This window comes from Brachionichthys hirsutus, chromosome 2, assembly GCF_040956055.1.
Source record: "Brachionichthys hirsutus isolate HB-005 chromosome 2, CSIRO-AGI_Bhir_v1, whole genome shotgun sequence".
Classification (NCBI taxonomy): domain Eukaryota; kingdom Metazoa; phylum Chordata; class Actinopteri; order Lophiiformes; family Brachionichthyidae; genus Brachionichthys; species Brachionichthys hirsutus.
Genome location: NC_090898.1, coordinates 6,742,937 through 6,765,713, shown reverse-complemented (window position 1 = coordinate 6,765,713; position 22,777 = coordinate 6,742,937). Strand labels below are relative to the sequence as shown.

General features: G+C 43.7%; 1 protein-coding gene across 1 annotated transcript in view; it reads right to left on the bottom strand.

Annotated features, from left to right (window-relative positions):
* The window catches only part of casz1 (castor zinc finger 1), a 44,796-nt gene extending 22,603 nt beyond the window's left edge, over window positions 1–22,193 (bottom strand). Inside the window, exons 1-4 of the mRNA XM_068744845.1 lie at window positions 22,035–22,193; window positions 8,070–8,621; window positions 2,110–3,010; window positions 330–395 (exon numbers count right to left, since the gene is read on the bottom strand). Coding sequence (XP_068600946.1) covers window positions 330–395; window positions 2,110–3,010; window positions 8,070–8,621; window positions 22,035–22,113 — 1,598 coding nt within the window. The 5' untranslated portion in view covers window positions 22,114–22,193. The remainder of the gene's footprint in view (window positions 1–329; window positions 396–2,109; window positions 3,011–8,069; window positions 8,622–22,034) is intronic.
* Window positions 22,194–22,777: the final 584 nt, after the last annotated feature.

The following is a 22,777-nucleotide window of genomic DNA, read 5'->3' as shown; positions in this document are numbered from 1 at the left end:
TCAGTTAACACAATGTCACATCCTGTCCTCTCTTCAGTGCTTCAGTTTTGTACACATCAGGAGCCTTTATTCAACCAAATACCGTAAGCTACCATCAAACCATCTCTCTTTCATTGCCTCTCCTCTTCGATTTCCCCTGAGCAAATCAATTGCAGTCTTTTCTTAATCAATTTAGTGCATAAATATTTTCTCATACTCCTCTATGATCTAGTGAATGATAAGTGAAAAAAAAAAAAAAAAAAAACACCATGAGAGAACTGAAAGATGGTTCATTGCTGTTTTGGGGTATATTTTCTCATTTGTGAAGCGCTGCTGAGAGATCTGCATACCTGGCAATATATTTCTGGTAGAGGTTAATGTCATCGCTGGGGGGTTTATCTGGTGGCAGGCCATTCCTAATGCAACAGTAAACACAAAAGAGGCTGGATTAATATTGAGGTTGGGCTGGCTGTTGTTAATAAAAAAACAAACTGACACAATATTTACTTACAAGCCACTCCCAAACTTTGGACTATCAATATACATTTTCTTGTGCCACAACATCGTTTGCATGTGCTGTATGAATCAGGGATGGAAGGCACACACTTTGATGCATGGTCTCTCAACCAATGAGAGGCAAAATGCAGGAGCAAAGGGACATTAATCTTTTATGGGGTATTTTGTTGAGCGCTCATATGCAAAACTGGATAATGGGGATGTGGAAGAAAAGCTCTAAAGGGGCATTTTCTGATAAGGGCCTTGGCTCTAATACTGATGTCAGGTTGTCTCCAATCAGTCTGTACTCAGTTCAAACAAAGATGTAAGATAATACTACAGCTCCGAGTGCATATGGATCAAGCTAATCGACTTAGCACCAATTTTAACTCAATCAGATTCTGTTCAAAACAGGAAATCAGGATGAATTTATCACATTACTGAGGCTGGCCGAGGAAGGCTGCATGCTTCTTGTCACCTGTGATATGATTCCCCTCAAGAAGCAGGTAGCAGTGCTGCCCGTGGAATGGCGGCCATAATGCAGTATTGGTTCTGTTTGTTCGCCTTCAGAAATGGCATTTAGCTTCATGTAAGCAGCTCCACACGGGGTATGACCTGGGGTTAATCTGGCCCAGAGGGGAGGATCCGCTGCCACACATTTTCCCCAGCACCCCCTCTCCTCTCTATACACAAGCACCAGACTGGGTCGGCCAGCCGAGCTTGCAGCTCCACTGAGCCCCGACCTGACAAAGGCCAAAGCCTGAGGGAGATGTGCCTGAGGGCTCTTGAACGGTGTCTGTGATAGGTCTTGACTAACTAGAGACAAGGTCAAAACCAATCAAACAGACTCTGGGAGCTGTTTCCTACTGGTAGCGCACACGACCGTAGACTAGCTCCCCAAACCCCTCGTTTGCTTTCTTTAAAGTGCACTCGTCAGGCAGTGTAGAGTCGGCCCTTGCGACTTGCCGGGAGGTTAGTCATGGCTCCAAAGTAATTAAAGGGAGAGTTGTTACACCCTAGCCAAACGAAAGAAGTCAGTCACTTTGCGATGACTGTGCTAAATCAGTCTCCACGGAGTGCTACAGCGAGTAAACACTTCATGTGCCTTTGCAACTCATCATGTCGTGGATCTATTTGGCGCTATGCACTATTTCACACTACACTCCTGTTGGCTGCACTGCGGAGGTAGCAATTACCTTTGCGTAAGGTTAACTGACTCGCGGTAGCTGTTAAGTGTATGTGAGCTTCACGTTATCTCCAAGGTGTTCCACTGGAACCTGGGATCTTTTCACATCGCCAGTAAACTTTAAAGTGGATTTTTAATGACAAGTTACACTAAGTATTATCTGATTTGACACAAATAGCTAATGCAGTGTGCCACGTAATACATTTTTGGCAGGCTTGAATGTTATAGCTATCAATGTGTGAGGATGAGTCAAAACGCACCTCTCTGTATGGGAAACCATTTTTGCCTTTTTCTCTGCATAACACTTAATTCACTCACCCAATACCTTAATAATACCTTAATTAACTACAGCCACATAATAAATCAAGATAATACTTTGATACAATTTGAGAAGTTGACAGAGATATGGGCTCTTTAAGTGTCATGCTATGATCTTTGATAGGACTTACTTAACGGAGGACACAGTGCCAGTGGTGATGGAGTCAGTCTTGGAAAAGCTGGACTTTAGGTAGTCAGAAGTGTTGAAGCTCATTTGACCCGTCTGGTCCATTGTGAGCCCTGGAGCGATGCTGGCCCCAGCTGCGCCAACGCTGGGGACACCAGGAGCTCCTGGTTTACCTGGTGCCATCGCAAGGACATTGGGCATCAAAGAGCCCTCAGGATTTCCTGGCAATATCTTCTGAATTGTTCTGACATCATACTTTGAAGGGCGGCCCACTTTGCCAGTCTTAAATGCAATCGCACCGCCCATGTCAGGGTTTCCCTCACCAGGCTTGAAGAGGTGCAGAAACTTCACATTCTCCAAGTCGTACTTGGAGGGTCGCTTATATGCATTACCATTCTGCTGCTGCAAACTCTCACCCATCTTCAGCTTCTCAATATAGAAATCATACTTTGAGGCTCTGGGTGCCATGTTTTGGACATGAGAGGAATTTGGTTGCTGAGAAGAGCCCAGCTGAGGTCCACTTGGTGGTTTATGGCCCAGGTTGGTAGGATAGATCTGTGCCTCTGCCCCTTGGAGGCAACCGGAGGTCTGGAGCATTGTACCGCTCGTGTCTTGGGCCAGTTTTGAGTTGAGGTCATCTGGTTTGGGTGGGGAAGCATGCATGGGCGAAGGTAAGGTTTCACCGGCTTTCAACTTGCGAATGTATTCTTCATACTTGGAGAAGCGGGCACGCCGTGAGGCCTCCTCACTGCTGAGGGATGAGGGGTCTGAGGTAGCGGCTTTGAGCTTCTCAAAGCTGATCTTCTTGGTCAGCTCATCCCTTACCTGCTGGTCATCATATCCGAACATTCCCAAAAATTCATTCATGGTGTTGGCTGCATAGTCTCGCAGGGCAGATGCTTCTCCTGCACAGAGAAACAGTATGGTGAGCTCCTACACTATGCAGTGCTTTCAGATTTCTTATTTAAAAGCAGTGATCAATAACATAGAATGTGGGGGTCTTTAATGGTGTCTGTCATTGCTGTAAATGCACACATTTACTCTTCAAATGAATCAAGATGTGCTGATTAGTAGCCAAATCAGTCGGAGTCCACCTAATCGTTCTAGTTCCGTAATGACGATGCTTGGCCGACGATGTTGATTCTGACAAGTGGAGATTACCGGTATATTTTCCAGCTCAATCAATGAACCTCTATCTCACTTAAAAACACCACTTTTGTGATAGCGCATCAATAACCTACAACATGTATGAAATGATATGCATTTTGTGGCAACTATGTCATTTCATTTATCTTCATCTGTAACTGATAACAGGAATATAGGCAGCTGAACAATGGAACAAGTGATTTTCCACCGCAACCTACAACAGAATCTGTAGATGTCTGTGCATTTACAGTATATGTGTGTGTAAACAAATAGAGTTTGAGGCAATGCACTTCCTGTTTTGGTTGCCCTACAAGTCAGTCTTGCAAATTTTGCAGTTGAATGAAGGAGAGAATAAACAGCACCTTTCTGGTGTTTCATTCTCATCATGTTGTGCTGTATTTCTTTTAAATTAATTAGTGAGTATCATTTAAGGGTAACATCTTAAGTAATGATATACTTTATTTAATATTCTGCATGTAAAAGCAAGAAAGTTTAATAATTATTTTAAGAGTGCATATGCGGGATAAAACAGAAATCAGTTTATGAAATATTTGGAAAGTAATTACTTTTCATGTGCATTTTCCTGCAACCTTTTACTTCACTTGATCTTGAAAATTACTTACAATTTCTAAATGCTAAAGAATTATGGCATGTTGAAAGCATCTCATAAAAACTCCCATGAATCTTGGTGTGACCAAGGTATTTGAAAAATAAGATGTTTACTGCGTCACCTTCAACAGTGAAAAGAGTGGAACATTGGCTTCTTTCTGCTTTTTACACATTTGTGAACTGAAACATCACTTCCATTTTAAGAGTCCATTAAATTGGACAACTTCCCCAAGGACATGGGCGAAATATAGTCAATGTATAGTATAATTGCATTATGTGGAGATTAATTCTGGCCCATTAACTTTCATTCAGGTTAGTGCAAGGGGTCAGGGAGTGGGGAAAATGGAAAATGATTTGGCCTGGTAGCAGTTTATTGAAGTTCTACATGAAGAAGAGCATGGCCAGGCATAGACAGAGGGTGTGGAGAGAGACACAAATAGAAGGTGGAGCTTTGATGCAGCTCTTGTGGGTGCGTACTGAAAAAAAACTAAAAATGCATTTTGCCTATGTTGCATGTTAGGCAGGATACCACAAGACAGAATGATATAGTAAAGGTACCAGATGATAATTTAATCAGAATCATGACAAAGCTCCGTTCCTGCTTGGCACAATCACAAGACTAGAGTCCATAAACATATATTAAAACATGTGTTTTACAGGACAAGTGGGCTGGTAAGAGGCGGGGCCACCTACCAACATGTTAATTAATATACAAATATTTATGCTCCTGTCTCAGATTTCTCTGTTATTGCTGAATCAGTTGCTGTGCCCTGCTTTTCACATCCCCATCACAGCATGGAAAATAATCGCAAAATGTCAGGTGACAGTATATCATATACCTCTAAAGTTAGGACAACCCACCCACATTGGCATGAGTCAGAAAATCGAACTAAACTTTGGGGAGTGAGGAATGACATTTAACCAGCAACATCTTTTGGATATGAGTGATATTTCAAGATTTCAAAATAAGAATAAATCCCAATTATTCTGATCACTACTACAACATTGTCACATTTTATTCTTTGCTGACTGGTAACAGCGTCATGCCTATGACCTGTTATTTTACAACAGGTGTCAAAGTAGAGATGATCTATTGATCATCTAACTATAACAGTGAGGGTAATGGCTTCTGTCAAAGGGGCACTAACATGACAAACGTTTTTAGGATTTTAACATTATCTTCTAAAATACTACTACTAATACTAATAATCTCCTCAGCAGGGCATCATTAATGCAAACTCGCAGTGTGAATGATTGGACTGGAAGCCATTGTGACTGGGTCTGGCAGGAGATAACGCTTTCTAAAACACCATGTAAATGGAGTTTTTGCAGTGTGACACCATGTGGGACGCAACATGCATGGGAGCATAGGTTAAGGTGACATTGGCCCTAGCACCACTGCTCCTACCCGTAACCCGTAAGCAAATAAATAAAACAACCTTCCCTTTTTCTTTCACGCTCATCGTTTGCTGCTGTGTGCTAACACATCTGACATCCCCCCCCTGCACTCCCGGGTGTCAGCGAAACAACTACGAAGAAGTGTTTCCTAATCTTGACACTTCAGGCGAGCAAAATGCAACACACGTCACAGAGCTGCTTGTCTGTATTTAAGGCAATTAGGCCACATTTCCTCCCGCAGATATGATAACAGATGGATACTATGTCTCCTTTAGGCTGACCAAAAATGGTCATCAGTGTGGCATAGCTTCTCTGGTCAGAGGACTGAGAGGCAGAGGTGTCGCTGATGATAAAGTTGCATACTAGTGTGTCTATATATGGGATAATCTAGACATGGAAAACCACTAAAGGGTTCACAATGTAAACTATTTGGTAAAAAAAAAAACCCCACACCAGGCAGTGCTTTCAAATTGAATGATGGAATTATTTTTTACATGATGCATTCATTTAAATAGATTTTTAAAAGTTAATTTCCCTTCATGTTGGTGAATTAGTTCACGTGTGCTTTGTGTAAATGGACAGTGGTACCCTAATCAGGAGCTGCCTTGAATAAATGACATTATGTGAATTTGTTTGAACTAATTTGACACACGCAAAACTCTGTGAGGTTCAAACTTCCTCATTGTTTGGCTAGTTAATTAACAGGCAGTAAATAGAGAGGGCGTGGAATCAGCTTGAAATGAACAATAACCTTTAACAGTGAAGCACAAATGGGAGTCATGGTCAAGCCCATTTTGACCCATTGCTGGGAGCATCGCTGTCGTTGCTTTCATTCACTGGGTTTTCGATTGACTGGGCTCTAATGTGACTTCTAAATTATCTAGGAAAAGTATTCTGGGATTTTGCGCTGATAGGAAATCCGCACCATGCCTCAATGTGAGGAGTTAAATGTTTTGAAGGTCGCAGTTTCTCTCATTGATCTTGCAATGTTTGTTAATTACATTGTCACTGATGTTGTGAGAGATAATTAAGCTGCTATGTTTATATGCATAATTATGTGTACTCCGCATCAGCCTTTGAAAGACAGCAGTGAGAAAGAGAGCGAGAGAGAGAGAGAGAGAGAGCATGGAAAAATGGTTTAATTGTGAGCGGAGTAGAAATACGGCAATATAGATGCCCCAGTTACAATCAACAAAGAGCAAGGCTAAAAAAAACAAAAACATCTACAAACAAGATTTGCAACTGATGCAGCATGCTCTGCACACAGTCTTCAAACACTCTGGGAAGGTGCAATGCTGCAATGCATGTTTACTGACAGGCTTTCCACGGCCGTGAAATAAACACAAAATGACTAATTAAAACCACAAGACCTTCTTCATTTGCCTCTGAACAGAAACCTGTTTAATTTTCTGAGAAGCTCCTGCCCCCAATCCTGGATGTGGCCAGAGCTGCTGTTGCGCCGCTCGTGTAAAATAACGAGAAACGACAAAAAAAAGACGCTGAGGTACGTAGCTTAACCTAGATGATAGGAAAGAAAGCCCAGCCTTTCAAATGAAGTGAGCAAGCACAACACAAAACTTGATTGAATCACAACAACCTATCTCAGTGCTAAACAGCAGGGCCCCCACCTCTGAATTTCTGTAAAAAGAGCTTGATCTAGTCATATATCTGATCTATTTCTGAATTGTATTTATTCATTTATTTACAGCTCTATGTTATAGCTTCTGCCAATCTCTCCCATAGTACAGATGCATCTAGTTCCAAGGGTCACAAATTGCATAACGGTACTCACTCAAGAGGTCACCTGCTCTGTTCACACATACTATGGCTACTTCAAAAATGATTGCTGGATGTGTCCTCCAGTTTTATCTCATGGATAATCAGCGTATCTCCATGCAAAGAGAACATCTTGTCACAATTTAAGAAGGGTTATTATGAGTCATCTACAAGAGCTCATTATATAAGGAATATATTGTAAACAAGCTCAAGTCAGTTTACAATAAATATATGGAGCCACTGATATCTAATGCCGGACATGAGATTGTGGTACAACAACCCAATTTTTGATTTTACCTGACTGCTCATATCGTGGTTTTTGGAAAGTGAAACATTTCAAACCTCGCTATGATTAAACTCCGTGTAATAGAGGAGCTTGAGGCGGTGGCTAAGTTTAGTGGGCTTCAGGAAAATCAAAGCGTCAATATGTAATCCTGGGTGTAATATGAAGCCCAGCCTGGTCCGGCCATGTGCTCCTAGCCCACAGCTGTCAGAAGAGTGCATAAGCCTCCTCCATTTACGAATTCCTTCATATAGATAACCACACAGATTACCTGCCCCCCCAGGCCAGGCCTGCATGTTGAACTTGTCCTTAGTGTAATAATGCAACCGGCTATTCATATTGTAACTTTAGAGTGTCTCTTTCCAATACTGGACACACTAAAGTTTATGTTAAAGTGGCAATGTCACCCACCCTCGTTCGAAGTCCACACAAAACTATTGAGTGAGATTTGGTATTGAAGGGCAAAGGTTGTGTTGGATCAAATCAGACTTATGTAATTACTTTCTGCTTTGAGGCCTCTAAATGACACAATAACAGGAGTGGAAGTGTGATTACAACTACAGGGGGTAAGAACAGCACGCTGTGATTGACAGGCGGGACTGTTTTCTTTCTCCATTAAGATGGAACATCTTTCTGGGTTCTTGTTGGAAGTATCTGGGATAATATAAGCGCACAAACCAAATAGACATTACTAATCTCTCTCTGGACAGTCCTGTCACAAAGAAACTGCCTGGCAAAGCGCCATGGTGTACCTGGAGTAGAGAAAGTCCTTTGGTGACTTGGGGCCTCGCTTGGTGGCATGTAGGTGTCGTCTTTTGAGGGCTTGTCTTCAGCTTCTTTGCTCTCGTGGAAGCTGGCCTCCTGAGAACCCGCCACAGGCCCGGCCTCCTCTTCAGCATCGCTGCAGCCTTTGGGCTGCACCATGTACACACCCTCGGGAGGGCCATCTTCGTCAGTGCTGACTTTGAGTTCTTGCTCCTGTTCGTCATCAGGAGCCGGTGGCTCGTCGCTGTACTCGCCATTGACCCACTTCTCGATGGCCTCGCGTCTCTTCTGGTCCTCCTCTAGGCTTTGACTTAGGCTCAGGCTCTCTGGGAAGTTGCTCTCATTGTCATCATAGTGAGAACTGCCTCGCTCACTGTTGTCTGCTACACTCTGGTCTCCCTCTGCATTCTGGGAGCTGCTTTCAAACACCACCTGACGGCTCAGCTTGGCACAGATAGCGTTGAGTTTTAGGCCACCTTTCCTTTTGGCAGCCATCTTGGATTTTCCTGAGGTCGTTTCAGTGCATAAACTCCTTTCAGCTGATGGAAACATAAAAAAAGAATGTAGATTAGCAGAGAATCTTGTAAAACAACACGTTTCACCAAATGCAAATAAGCATTTTTCTTTTTTTTATGAAGCCCAGTAGCATCATAAACAATTTATAATCCACCATTTGCATGGCAGAAGCTTGGACTGGTTTCAAGAACACAATGCAAAAAAAAAAAAAAAACGCAGAGAACAGACACTGCTGCTATTAATAACGCACTTAACAATAACAGCAGAAGACTGTAAGGACACACACAGATACTGTACATATCTTCCCAAGTCACACCTCTTCAGTCAGCTCAGACTTCAGCGCCGTAGTGGGAAAAACTAAAAAAAACCTGGTAGATGAAAATCAGTGTCAGATAGGTATCAGACCCCCTATGGTACTACAAGCAGCAAGTACACGGCTGCGTAATCCTTCACTTGACAGCGCTTTAGAGACGCTGTGAAATGTTATCTTCATTCTCACCTCGAGAGGCTGCGGTCCTGCCACTGAGTGAGGGGCTGCACAGCATTAAAGCTGTCAGGATGTGGAGTTAATATGCTGAGCACTTTTGGGCTTTTTGGAGCCGCGTTCTCTTGTTGGCGATTCAGAGGGATCAGACTCAATAACTGTTTCTGACGAGGCTGCTGGACTCACTTTATTAAAAGCAAAATAATAACCCATGTCTATAAGCTGTTTTTATTGCTGACCCAGCCAAGGCAGTAACATGGATACTTTGAACACACACACACAAACTCACACGTGCACACGCACACAAAAGTGCAGTTGCCGTGTTTTACATGTTTTCTTAACGAGACATACTGCACAGCCCCCCCACCCCCCACCCCCAGTGTGGCCTCTCTGAACAATAGCGCTTGATAGACTGTGCTTTGGGGCAGGAATGGGTGGCATTATTTCAACCCAAGTGGGGCTATCTTTATAACATGTCCTCTGATGAGGCAGGAACAGCTGCCTGTAGCATTCCATATCCAGAGCTGCCTTTTTAGGGCAGAAAATGCGCTCTCGTACCTTTCACTTGATTTCCAGCGCCACCAAAGTTCACCTTACAACAGGATTTTCCAGACTCAAAATCAAGGCCAGATCTTTATCGAGTTGTAAATAACTTTTAAGCTCAGTAAAGGAGGTGGGAGGTGACCGTGAGTCACGCTGAATTTATGATATTTAAAAAGCAGAAGAATTGCCAGGGATCAGAAAAACATGTCAAACCCTGTATTCTGTTTGCATTCAGCAGGATGCAGACACTTGTTATTTGAGGCTCTGTGAAAGCAGCAGCTCGGATATTTCCTCTGTGAAGCTGTATTGAATCTTCACTCAGCCACACCGTGGTAATAATAGTATACTAGATTGAGCTATGGACGCGCCATTTTAGCTGGAAAAAAAATCTCTGATATCAAGGGTAGCAAAGTTCTATTTTAAAGACTCAATTCTCTCTCTCTCTATAACAATGAGTACGAGCCTCTTCATTTGCCCTCCACCATAAAGCCAAGCACAATCATGTGTGAGCCATCGCCAGCATTATGCAAATCACATCGATGCAACATAAAATCCTGTTTTCATTTTCTTTCGCAAAGCTGTGGAATCATTAAAGGATATGCAATCTGAAGGGGTGTACAGATCACCCCCGTCCCCAGACAATACACCCCGGCCTCCACACACATGCTTTCTCAGTTACTGTATTTACTTTGCGGGCTTCCTCTCTGAAACAATGACTTCAGGAATCATGTAGTTTTGAGTGTGCTGTATATCACCAGCGCATTATTGTACAATTTAGTGTTAGACAATTGCGAGTGTGGGTGAAAGGGTCACCTTTAAGGAGACGGCAATTTTGAAGAAAGAAAAAAAGGAATCAGCTGGAAAAACTATTAGGAAGTGGAAGACATAAATTTTCACATTTTTTTTTTTCCTCCAGAAATACTCTACAAAGGAAGATTGAGGTCATTTGGGTGTTGCAGTGGAGGTCATTTTTTTTCCTTCCCGTTCACTGCTTTCAGTATTTCATGCTTAACTACCGATTTCCTTTGCATTGCAATCTCCAGCTTCTTGTAGGAAATGACCCCTACGCATTTGATGCTTTCCATTAGTGCGTATATATGTTCGGATTTCTGCGAACAACACGAAGGCTGAGCGTCTAAGCAGGCCTCTAAGTGAATAATCAGAAATCTTAAGCAGACACTCAGTGTTTTCCTGTGAAAGGTAGGGAGAGCTTTAAAACACATTTAGTATTGCAAGACTCCCGTGGGGATGAACATGCTACGGTTGGTTGGTTTATGGAAGCTGTCTAAACTAGTCTTTATGCTGAGGGTTTCTGCCCCCCCCCCCATTGCTTACAATACGGATTGCTATGGTAACACACTAAGCTGTTTACCTAAAGTCATTTGTGTGCATGATAGCGTACAATGAGATCGAATCTGTAGGGACCTACATAAAAGAACAACTTTTCCCTCCGGGACCAGTGCCCCCACCTCCCAGAGAGTCCAGTAAGCATTCTGGCTTATTAATGAATATCAGGATGAAAAACAACACTGTCACAGGGATCGGACATTATTTACCGCCTGTTTTAGCCTGGTGTGCTAATTGTCAAGGGGGAGCGACCTCACTGAGCACCGGGAGTTGGAAAAAAAATAGTCAGGTCTGAATGTGAACACAACAGCTGAAACTAATTTTTCCAGCTGCTTATGTTAACTGTGACACTATTTTTCTGGAAACAGTGCAGGGCCACAAAGGAGTGCCATATTCTGTCTGTATAAGGCCAAAACCCGAGGAAAAAGGCAAGAAACTATGCTGCAGACATTTGCAAGAGGTCAGCTTCTTTTTCATCTTCAGTCAAAAATAAGTGCATCAAAGTTCTTATGGGTCCTGTTTCCTCTCAGTGCTGGACGACGCCTGTGGTCAAGTCTAAACCCACGGTGTCGTATGCATTTTTTGATGCAGAATCTCTGTTTGTGTGCCAGAATGATATGATGCCCAATCAAGTGGTGTTTCAAATCCTAATAACGCTGTTGGAAGTGCATTATTTGCGTGAACGTGCACAGACTGCAATCAAGGCACCTCCGGGTGAAGGATATGGGCGTTAACAAAGGTTGGGAAAGAGCAGGGTCGTAACTTAATCTCTTTGTGGCATACCAGACGAGGCAGTGTATGTCCAAATTGCTGGCGTAATCATCTTATAGAAGACACAAAGTCATATACCAGATATAGAGAACGGACGCAATTGTTCATTCAAACTGCAGTGCTGCACCATAAACAAACAGACTTCCTGCAGTCAGTTATCAGCTTGTATGGGGGGGGGGGGCGCTCAGGAGGGTCTGTATATAAGAGGGGTAGATATTACCTGTTTAAACTGAAGCTTAAGACTTCACCTAATCAAACACAGGTACAGGGCTTGTAGATTCCTGCTGAGTTCCAACATGACTGACACAGGAACAATCTCCCTGCAATATCAGGAGTTAATTAACACAAACAGAGACTCGGAGATGTCTGTTTAGCTGTGGATTATTTGACAATAATAAACCGAGAGTGGAAAAAACCAAAAAACTTTATGAACCTTTTGCAGATTAATCGACAAGGCTGCAGCTCCCCGTCTGTAGCTAAGAAAAGCCTTTTTTTTTGTTTCTGGCTCTCCGGGAAGATGTATATGTGAGAGAGTGTGTGAGTGCATGTGTGTTTCATGGATGATCACTGAGCCATGAGCCACTGAGCGGGCAAACATACACAGACACACTTGAAATTACCATGTTTTTATTTTTTTGCAAATTTACAGCTTGCAAGAAGGAAAATGTTTCCTTCACTTCCCCTGCACGGCAGAGAGGCTGCGGCAGCCACAAGGAAGTCAAGCGGAAAGCCACTGATGGGACAAATATGCCACGACACCCAGACCCCAGCATCTGGCCCCTTTCTCATTTTTATTACACAAGAATAACAATAAGCAGGTCGTCGACCCCGCCGTGAGATTTTGCCACAGTTTTCCAATAGTCGGTGCAGCCGATGATGAGAAATTTCCATTTTTCCGCATGCATATTTAATTGAGTTTTGTCCCAGTGGTGCGGAAATGATTTGTTTTTTGCTCTCTGTTCACTTGACTCCTCTTCGGAGTCGCTAACCCTGATTAAGATGTTCCCGTTAATTTCCCAGCGCACACCTTTTTTTTGTGCATTAATGGTTCTGATCGTCTAATTAAAACTTCTCAGCTCGGCTGCTGATCACCGCTCGTTGTGCCTCTGACCTGAAGTTTTAATTGCCGCATCAGAAGTGATAATAATAATTTTGAGGTTCTGATGATTAAAAACAATGCCACTGCCAACTAGTTGATAGATGGGGGGTTTGGGGGGGTTCTGGGAACATCTGAGGAGAAGTTCGTGTTGAAAAGGGATTTCAAAAGCCTGTAAAGGTGGATATAAACTTCTATTGGAGATGATCACTAAGGGACAGTGGGCGACAGCACATGTAGAAGTCCTCCTCCTTCCTCAGAGTGTTTTAAAAAAAATCTGCCACTGACTGATGCACTGTGGAACACTTCTCACTGGGCAGGTTTGTTAGGTTAGGGAAGAGATAGAACAAAAGATAAAGCGCAGGAGAGAAAGGATGATAAAAGCACATAAAACACGATGACGGTGCAATACCCTCTGCTTATTTTCCTCAACATAATAGCACAGTAGGCAAAGTACAACTGGCACATTGTTCATTAGTGACTGAATGGAAAAAAAAGGAACCTAAGCTGACTGTTCTCTGTCATAAAACCCGATACTGGGAGATATATGTGCTCTGTAGATTACTGTAAAAACAGGAGAAGTGATCGTCTCTTAAACTGTACGTTCACACTGCACCTTACAAATCACATAGAGTGATGACAGGAAATGATTCATGCATGAAAGAAAGGGAAAAAAATCATGCAGCCAAAACAAAAACTGCCACCGGTACTGATCTGTCCTGTTTTCTTCCATTTGTAACGGCTGGTTTAATAATATTTGTTTTGGGTCCAAATCAGGCAAATTGTACACTCCGGAGGGGGCCGCCTCCTCTTTCCTGCCCTCTACCTTCCCCCATTCCCTCTCTCACAAATGTATTTTATTATTAATCAGTTGGTTGCACATCTGCCTGCTTGTTGTCCCCCCCCCCCCCCCCCCCCCCTATCAATAAAGCACTTATTGCTTTTAGTCTTGAGCCTGACCTTGCACGTTGTGTGCTGTCTTTCTGTGCCGCTGACCTTGAAGGACACGTTTGGAACTATTACACTTCAGCTCAGTCCACAGGCCTTCAGCCAAATGCCACGCTCCTGTCACACCGCCACGGAACACAAAGGAGAAGCAGCAGGACTGTGGCAAAAACAAACGGCGCCGATAACACACACACGCCTGCATAGGACAATGGCTGGAGAAAACAATGTATATTTCAATATAGACAGAAAAGGAAAGACAATGAACATGAAGCTAATCAGACAGGAAGTTGAAATCTCAGGACAAATGAGCCCTAAAGCTTCATCACAAACAGGGTAATTATGGTGTTCTTCAGAACAGAGGACAAACAGCCTACAATGGTCTAAGGGAGAAAAAACACACACAACATGACACGAGTGACAAGAGCCGTTCTGACAGCCTCGCACCGAAACAGCCAACTTTTATTGAGTTTGCTGCTGAGGGTAATTCACGGGACGCACGGCCAAGTTGTTAAAATTGTACATCAAATCTGGACTCACAGCTGCCACCGGATGATGACTTCATTTTTAAGTGTGGCAAGAGGAAGAAATCGTCCTTTAAAAATCAACAACAACAACAACACACAATCGCTCACAGCGCCATGCTTCCACAGGCTGGACCAAGGGAAATATATTCATGCGGCTTTATTTTGAAGCTCAGATCCCATGTTCGGTTTCAAGACGCCAGGAGAGCAATTTGATTAGCCAATCGCCATGGTAAATGAGCAGACGACCCCGTGTCCCTCCCTCATGGTTGGTACGGCAGCAAGGCAGTGTAGATAGAACGGCGGCGAAGGGGCTCAGCGGTGCACCTCTCAGGGGCCCTCGAGCTAATATCTGTACAGATTAACTGCTTCAGTTGTATTTTGGTCACGGGGATCTCTCTCTTCGCCTTTGTGGCTTGTTGGGAGGGAGAAGGGGAAATGTGAATGAGCTTGTGTATTGTGCTCATATGTGTGTGTGTGTGTGTCAGTCATGTATTTCTTCTACAACGCAAAGTGTGAATCCTGCACGCTGCCTCCAGGAGGCCGCGTGTCACCAGATGGTATGATCGTTGAGGTGCTATTTGATTTACCAGAATCTGGAGATCCACCGCTGAATAAGTCATCCATATCCTTTTAGCGTTATCTACCCCCTTCAGCTCTCCAAAGGACACACACACACACATCCACGCACACGCACACGAACACGAACACGCACACTGTGACAATCCTCCAGGGTAAACTCAGCACACGCTGCTCCATTAGTTATCAATTAAGTCTGGAAATCTCCACCTGGCTTACACACACAGAGAAAGCCGACGTGCAGCACCCCCACTCGTTGAAGTGACCATACCTTTTCTTTAACGCTATTTATTTATTTGTATTTACTGTGACTGTAAGTGAGATGGCGCGCTGGTACATCCAACGCGAGTGGCACTTTTGTCCATGAGGTTAACCTTGATATGAGGCCCTGTCAGGCCAGATAATGTCAATCAATGACAAACGCTCACAGATAACCCCTAATGTGAAGCCTAAAAAGCAAAGCTGTTTAGATCTTTAGACATGCCCCCTTTCACCAGCATATGAATTGCACTACAAGGAAATGAGCTGTGGCATTTCTTTAATAAGACTCTTAAGACATTTTGACAGCATATAAAACACTCTGCCGCTGAAAAAAATTAAATAATGCCCTTGCTGACAAAGCCTCCTCACACAAGGCAGCGCTGACAAACAGATCCAAGTCTGAGTTAAGAGGAGAGGAAAAGACATGTAGGAATGGGGGGGTAGGAAGGGTGGACCTTCCCGTACGTTTTTTTTTCTCAAGCTACCGTGGACTCCTTAATTGATTTCCAAGGTTACGGTTCAAATTTGTTTTTCAGATACGGACGGGGGCCACATGCATCAGAGTCAATATTTTTCAAGCAATTTCCCTAAATTTGGCGCAGCTCGGAATGTTAGAATCAGATCTCGCTGACCTTCTTACCCCATCCCACCTCCTGCTTCTTCGCCCTTTGCTCCTCTACTCTTTCTTTTTTCAAAGAAAGAAGGAGGTGACATTTACTCCCCCCCCCCCCAAAAAAAAGCTTGTATTTCCAGACAGGATGCCCCGTGCTGACAACGCTGCGCTGATCGATCCCTTGCTGCCATTAAAAAAATTCGCTCTGCCTGACAGACCTTTCCTCTTTCGGAATTTACGTGCGGGTAGCGTGAATCGCGGGTGCCCAATAAAATGTCCATGGCTCACTGAAAACTGTCACTATTTCAAGCACTATTTTCGTATGGTGATGCACAATTAAATTTTGATCAGAGCACTTTCTTTGCGGGGCCAAGAGAGGAAGTGATGAGAACGAGAGGAAGTGATGAGAATGCGTCTTCCTGCTTCTGGGATTTGAATGTTTTAGACCCTGAGGCTGCAACTGCCAAAACTTTAGATTCACTTTACATCTGCGATGCGCTGTAAACACGTATGTCAAGTGGCCGTAATCAACATTAATTGTGTGTGTGTGTGTTTAATGTGTTTGTCTGTTTGCAGACGTACTGAAAGCTGGGTGTCGTGTCCTCTTTCTGCTTTGTCCCATCTGCCAGCAGGTCATGTCACTTGTTCCGGAACAAATGCAGACTCTGACATTTCAAATTGAGGAAAAACTGATCCACAAAGAGGGAAAAACGGCGGGTTGCATCAGCAGCAGCACAAAAAGTGTGCTCGGCCAGAAAAGTTCACTTTTCACATGAAACAGAAATATTCCTTCCCTGGGAGTTGAGTAGAGGGAGGAATGAGCCATGACTGAATTTGAAGGTAAGTAAAAAAAAAAAAAAAAACATTCACAAAAAAGGAATAGGAGTTGGAAACAATGAAAGTATTGCTTTGTGGGGGAAAAAGAGTGCTGTCTATTTTTATATACTAAAGGGAGTGCTGCCAAGTTGACTCAAACAAATAAACTCGCTTTTGATAAAACCGCATCGACTACTTTTGCATTCTACACCAAACACACTTTGTTTCCTGCATCTTTAGCTTCATGACTTACCACGTTTGGGAGAAGGCACTCGCAAAATTTGTCGAGCACAAACAACTGAAGTTTTCAAACGGTGCAGCGTCGGCGCCTTTAAATGTAATTTTATTTGAAAAGTGACAGTTTAAAGCAAAGCGTCAGAAATCAACACGGAGCGCTTGCCTATTTGTGCTGCCATCCAGCTGCCAGTTTTACATTTCTCCAACATTAATATTCCTCTTATTATTATTTTAAAGTGAAAACGGATACTCTGTTGAAGTGCCAATCTGATGAATTACGAGAGCAGATTGCTGCTATTAATTATTAAAACCTATTTTATAAATATTCAGGTCTGTCATGCATCTAATAATGAACGCTTTAGAGGAGGTTACTTCCCGTGCGCATCCTAATGTGTCACACTTTAATCACGCTCGTGTCAGCGAGTGCTGGGCTTGAACCTGCACCCCCCAAAAAAATTAAATCTACCAAATCAAGGAAACTCAGCTGGCCCGCGACAGTGCTCATCACAACTCTGTCGTTCCTGCTGTGTTGCATGATCCGGGTTTTTCTTCTTCGCCACCTAAAGATGTGGCGAACACTTCTCAGCTCCTCATTGCATTCTTACTGTGGCAATTTGAACAGAGAATAATGCATCGGCAGCACTCTACCCTTCTGGACACACCTACTCCCAGCGCTACTGCTGCCATATGCTGTGTTGATACATATTCATAACACTTTCTCGTGTGTTTGAGCGTTGGTGTGCAATGAGGCTTAAGTGAGTGTCTCGCAACTTCAAATGGGAAGAGGAAAAAAGTGAAAGAAAGAAAGTTGATATACTCGTCCTTCTTTCTGTTTGCCTTCCTTCTTCTTCCATCCTTCCCCTGGAGGGGTGGGAGCTGATGGGCGATCCCAGCGCTTGTGCGAGGATGACCCAGAGGATGCGAAGTTTCAGGATTACCTCTAAGAAACTGGGAGAGGAGGCAACTCTCAAAATGGATAAAGTGTGCTGGCAGGTGCACTAAATAGTCTCACTGGTGGGGCAAGACTCGCTGGCACTGCACGCCAACCTCCGTGTGCCCTGGCAGCGTATGCACAGAGCTGCACAGAGCATTCACACACTCGGATAGAAACACACAGACTGAAGCACTCTAAGATTAACGCTGTCAGAGCGACTGTGATACCCCTTCATTATCTGCACACGGGGCCTCCTTCATGCTCTTGCTCGCCTCACTGTCCTCTCCACTGCTTCTCCATGGAGGTAGTAATTACTAAAGCTAACATTTCTTGTTCTCTGTGTCTCCAACGACTCTCCACTTCCCCCTCTCTCTTTAGGAAAAGCGCTCTCAAGTGCCATGCCAGCCTTTTGGCGACAGGAGATGCGGCTGAAGGTATGCCAATAGTGATGGCTGCACCAGTGTGACTCCCAGCGTCTCTTTTATGAGAGTATTTCGTGCCCAGCTGATTTGCAATAAAGGCACAGTGTGGTGGTGAGATACAGATCAGTGCTCGGGGTCAAACACTCAAGAGAAATGCTTGATGTCCCATTGCAGAATCAGTTGTGCTATGTCGCTTTAACAGGCTAAGATCAGAGAGATGCTTTTGCAAGGCTTTTTTTCCCATTGCCAACAACGCTCTTACTCTTTGGCTTTCTTCTTCCTCTCCCGCTGGAACTATGGCTTTATCAAAGGTGAAAGCTTGCTAAGGCGCATTTTCTCAAACGTCTACTTCTTCAGCCTGCCATTTCCCAGGACACTCTTGGTAAACGTCACTCATAAAAACCAGGGAAGATTTGACGGCGAGATCAAAAAGGAATGAAGGACAGGTAGGAGAGTGAGGAGGTGGGGTCGACGAAGAGAAACGATACCCTCCTCCTTCAATCCAGCATCAACTCGTGGTGAGGGTAATTCCTCGGAGGGGGGGGGGGGGGGGCTGCGATGTCGGAAGCAAATAAAAGAAAATGACGGCTGCTGCCAGGACACATAAAAATGGGTAGTTTTACCTACAGTGGGTGTTCAGATATTGGAGGAGCAGAGAGAACAGAGGATATCTGCGGGGTGCTGAAAGGGGATGCGTCAACCAGGCCAGAAAGAAGGTCAGAAAGACGGTCCTCTCCAGAAAGACAATCAGGAAGACAGTCCTCTCCAGAAAGACGGTCAGAAAGACTGTCCTCTCCCAAAATGCCATCAGATCAGTAAAAAGACCCGAGCCTTGCTGTTAAGAAAACACTTGCATCTGCTCAAAGTGAAATGCTTTCAAAGTTTATCAGCTGCCACGTGTCTGCTATTTATTATTAAAATAACAGACTAAAAAGAAAAAAGAGGACGGCAGAGAGATTAAAGACAAACCTCTCACAAAGACTTTTCTGAGGGCGTCAACAGGTGTCTTGGAAGCAGAAAGTTTATGTTATTTGCCTCACAGAGATTTTGAGACAAAGACATGCTTCATTCTTTGGAGACCTGAAATGTGTTTTGACACAGGGAGAAGGATGTCTGCATTTTCTCCGATGTTGTTCTCGCTCATTCTCGTAACACCAGGATCACTCTGCGTAGCCTTAAGGAGATTAGGCTGGCTCATATTCAAATGCAAAAACCCACTCCACGAGTGGGCCACGGAGATCAAACCTGGCGAGACAGCAGTCAGAGAAAACGCTATCGAGTGTAAATCAGCTGAGAGGAGGCAAAAGAGACAGAGAGGAAGAGTGAGAGAGAGAGAGAGGCTGTGGTAAAAGACAAACAAGTGTTGGCTCTGCTATATGAGTTTAGTTAGCTAGAGAGTTAGTGCGTGAGTTATGGCTAGTGAAGGGCTGAGGGATGCTGTATTTATGAGGGGACTGAGTGAGTGTTAAATCCCTGGTAAGAAATAAAGTCGTCCCTGAGCGAACAAGGGAAACATTTCACTCAGTCAAAGAGGTGCCTCGAAAAAAATGAAAGTCATCGCTCTTACAGGAGAAGCACTATTTCGTATCCCCCAAAATTGCTTTATTCCTTAAAAACGCTATAGATCACTTCCAAATGGATTGAATCTCATATTTGAATAGAGAGGAGGATTCTCTGTGTGCATAATATCGAGGGAGTCCTTGTGCCAACAAAAGGCAAAGAATTTGATTCTTCTAAAATTACATGCAGATTTTCTGAGGGATCTTTGTCTATGGGGGGGCTGCCAAAACATACAGTGCACTTGTTGCAGTGCAAAGGTTCATTCAAGAGAGATTTCCATTGTGGTTTACTCAGGAAAAAAAACTGTGTTTTCAGTTCAAATATTTGAATGTGGCTATTTAAATGAATCTAAATCTCCATCCATCCATCTGTCAATGCAAATCCAAACTCTGCTTTCAATTAATTTTTCTTTGCGAACAAATCGTGATGTTAAATGGAGTTAAGGATCAGGCCAGAAACAAAGGAGGGCACATGGCCAGGGGGGGCGAGGAAACGCTTCACACTGCACTTTGTCTGCATCAAACTAACTCAAACCTCTCTGCAAACGCTGCAGTGGTAATAACAATTATTACTTAAAAAGGCTATATTTTTGCATTAACTTAAAAGGCTATATCTTTTTCTTCCCCTTCAGCCTGTGCAGCCTCACTTACCCTAAGTATCTTCATAAATCAGCAGTTACTGTTAACATGTACTCTGCGATTCAGTCATCAATCTCCTACCAGGTCAGAGTGAAAACAGAGGGGGAAATGTCTCCTTAGTAAAATGTCTCTCTTGTGAACGTTGCTACTGCCACCCACTACTCAAAACACACACACACAATCTGCACACAGAGCAGTAGTGTAGACACACACCGGCTAAACAACAAACGCACATGATCGGCACACGGCAACCGGTCTAATCGGACATGGCAACGGCTGCCAGATCACCAGAGTACAGCAAGCCAGATTCCATTCTTACTTCACCTTTCACTGGAACTGGTTCCATTCGTTAAAAAACAGACAAACAACAGGCATGAAGTCTGAGCTGATCAACTCCTGGCCCGTCTTTTTCTTTTTTCTTTTCTTTTATCTGTGGGCCCTGACAAGAAATATCAGGCCCGAGCTGCAGCGGTGGGCTGAGGGACGCACACGAGTAGGAACTCGTGTAAATCCGTATTTATGTTCACAGACGCAGTATTTATTTAACAAAAAGGAGAAAATCTCATTGAACACCAGGAGGATTACTCCTCTTGTATTTATTTCTCCCCACGGGAGAAAAGTACTCTTTGGACTTTCGTCAACAGTCACTGTTTACATCTGTGGAAAATCCTTCCGATGACAAACCTCTCCATCACAACATCTGTATCTAAACAACTAAATAAATCTACAGCAACAGTGCAAATCACCACACGTAGTATCTGAGAACATCTGCATGAGACATTACAGCGCCAGGATTTTAGGTGCTTTTTAGTCGTTTCTATTTTCATCCCAAGTAATTGCATGTACAGCACAATGCCTTTCACTTTAAAGTCAAATTAAATATCTGTGTAGCATTTGATCGCTTTAATAGTCTGAAATGGCCTCATATGAATAAAACATATTTGCTCGGCATATTTGCTTTCCAAAGTTATAAAATGTGAAATTTGTGGTTGGAAATAGGTAGAAGTAGCAACAGCTGCATTTTAAAAAACTGCAATTACAAAGTTCAAAATAAATGCAAAATAACAAAACATAAATATTATCAAAAAACTATTAACTTTTTTTCCCGTCATGCCCCTATTTCCCTGAAATGTAGTAAAAATAAAAAGTAGCTAGGAATATAAAGTAAAAGTACTCAAATAAACTGTATGGATTTTGCCTGCCTGATTTTGCCTATTTTGATTTAATGTCATAAATGTAACTAAAACAAAAAGTAAAACCGAGGAACGCGTTAGTACAAGGAGTCAACAAGAAAACTTTTAAGGATGCAGCACAGCATTGCAAGTAATTAAACCACCACCACTGATAAAAGTACAAATCTGTAATTAAAAACTGCATTTGTTTCTTCCAGAAGGCAAGCATCACACCTGCTCATTTCCTAACACTATCCTACACGCGCGTGCGCACACGCAGACACACACACACACACACACACACACACACACACACACTTTGACACCACCCACCAAATTACTACACATGCGTGCCTGACTCATGCCAACTGCAACTAGTAGCAAACTCGTTCACCTCGAGGTAGCACTCCAATCCTCTGTGTGTGTATGAGAGAGGGAGAGAGAGAGAGAGAGAGAGAGAGAGAGAGAGAGAGGAAGGTGAGTGTAACTCTTACCTGGAAGCAGACCGCCCTCTGCGCTCTGTCTCACCTCTCCCTCCTGCCCTGGAAGAATTTTCTCCATAAAGCAAGGCATTTTCTCCTCAACTGCTTTCTGTCGAGACTCTGATCTCTCTCTCCCTCTCTCTCTCTCTCTCTCTCTCTCTATCTGTCTCTCCCTCTCTCCCCCCACTGTCTCTCTCTCCCTCCCTCTCTTCTTCTCACTCCTTTCCTCTATCCCACTCTGTCCTTGCTGTCCTCTCCTCCCTCCTTACCCTAACCCTCTCCCCTTCCCTCTCCACTCCCTTTTCCCTCCCTCCTTCTCCGAGCACAGATGTCATGGCTGAGTTTACCCACTTTACCAGTAGGGGTCCTTCATCGCCCTTCTCCACCCCGGAGCCACATGGGGGAACAAAACACACACTCGCACACAGACATGCACAGGCCCAGGGAAGAGAGAGCCACTTAACGGGCACCCTCCTGTCACTGCTACAATGAAAGCCCTGTGCCGAGCAGCACGGCTGTGTGAGCTGCGAGTGTATGTGTGTGTGAGAGAGAGAGAGAGAGCGAGAGAGAGAGAGCGAGAGAGCAAGACAGGTGTGAAGTGGGTGACGTGCACAGGGAGCTGGCCCTCGGCCCTTTCCAGCCCTGTTTGGCAAAGCTTAATCCAAACACACACACACGTACACACACAATATATATGATCACAGGTTGACTTACAGTGTGTCCCTTCGAACCAGCAGCCAGAGAGAGCAAGAGAG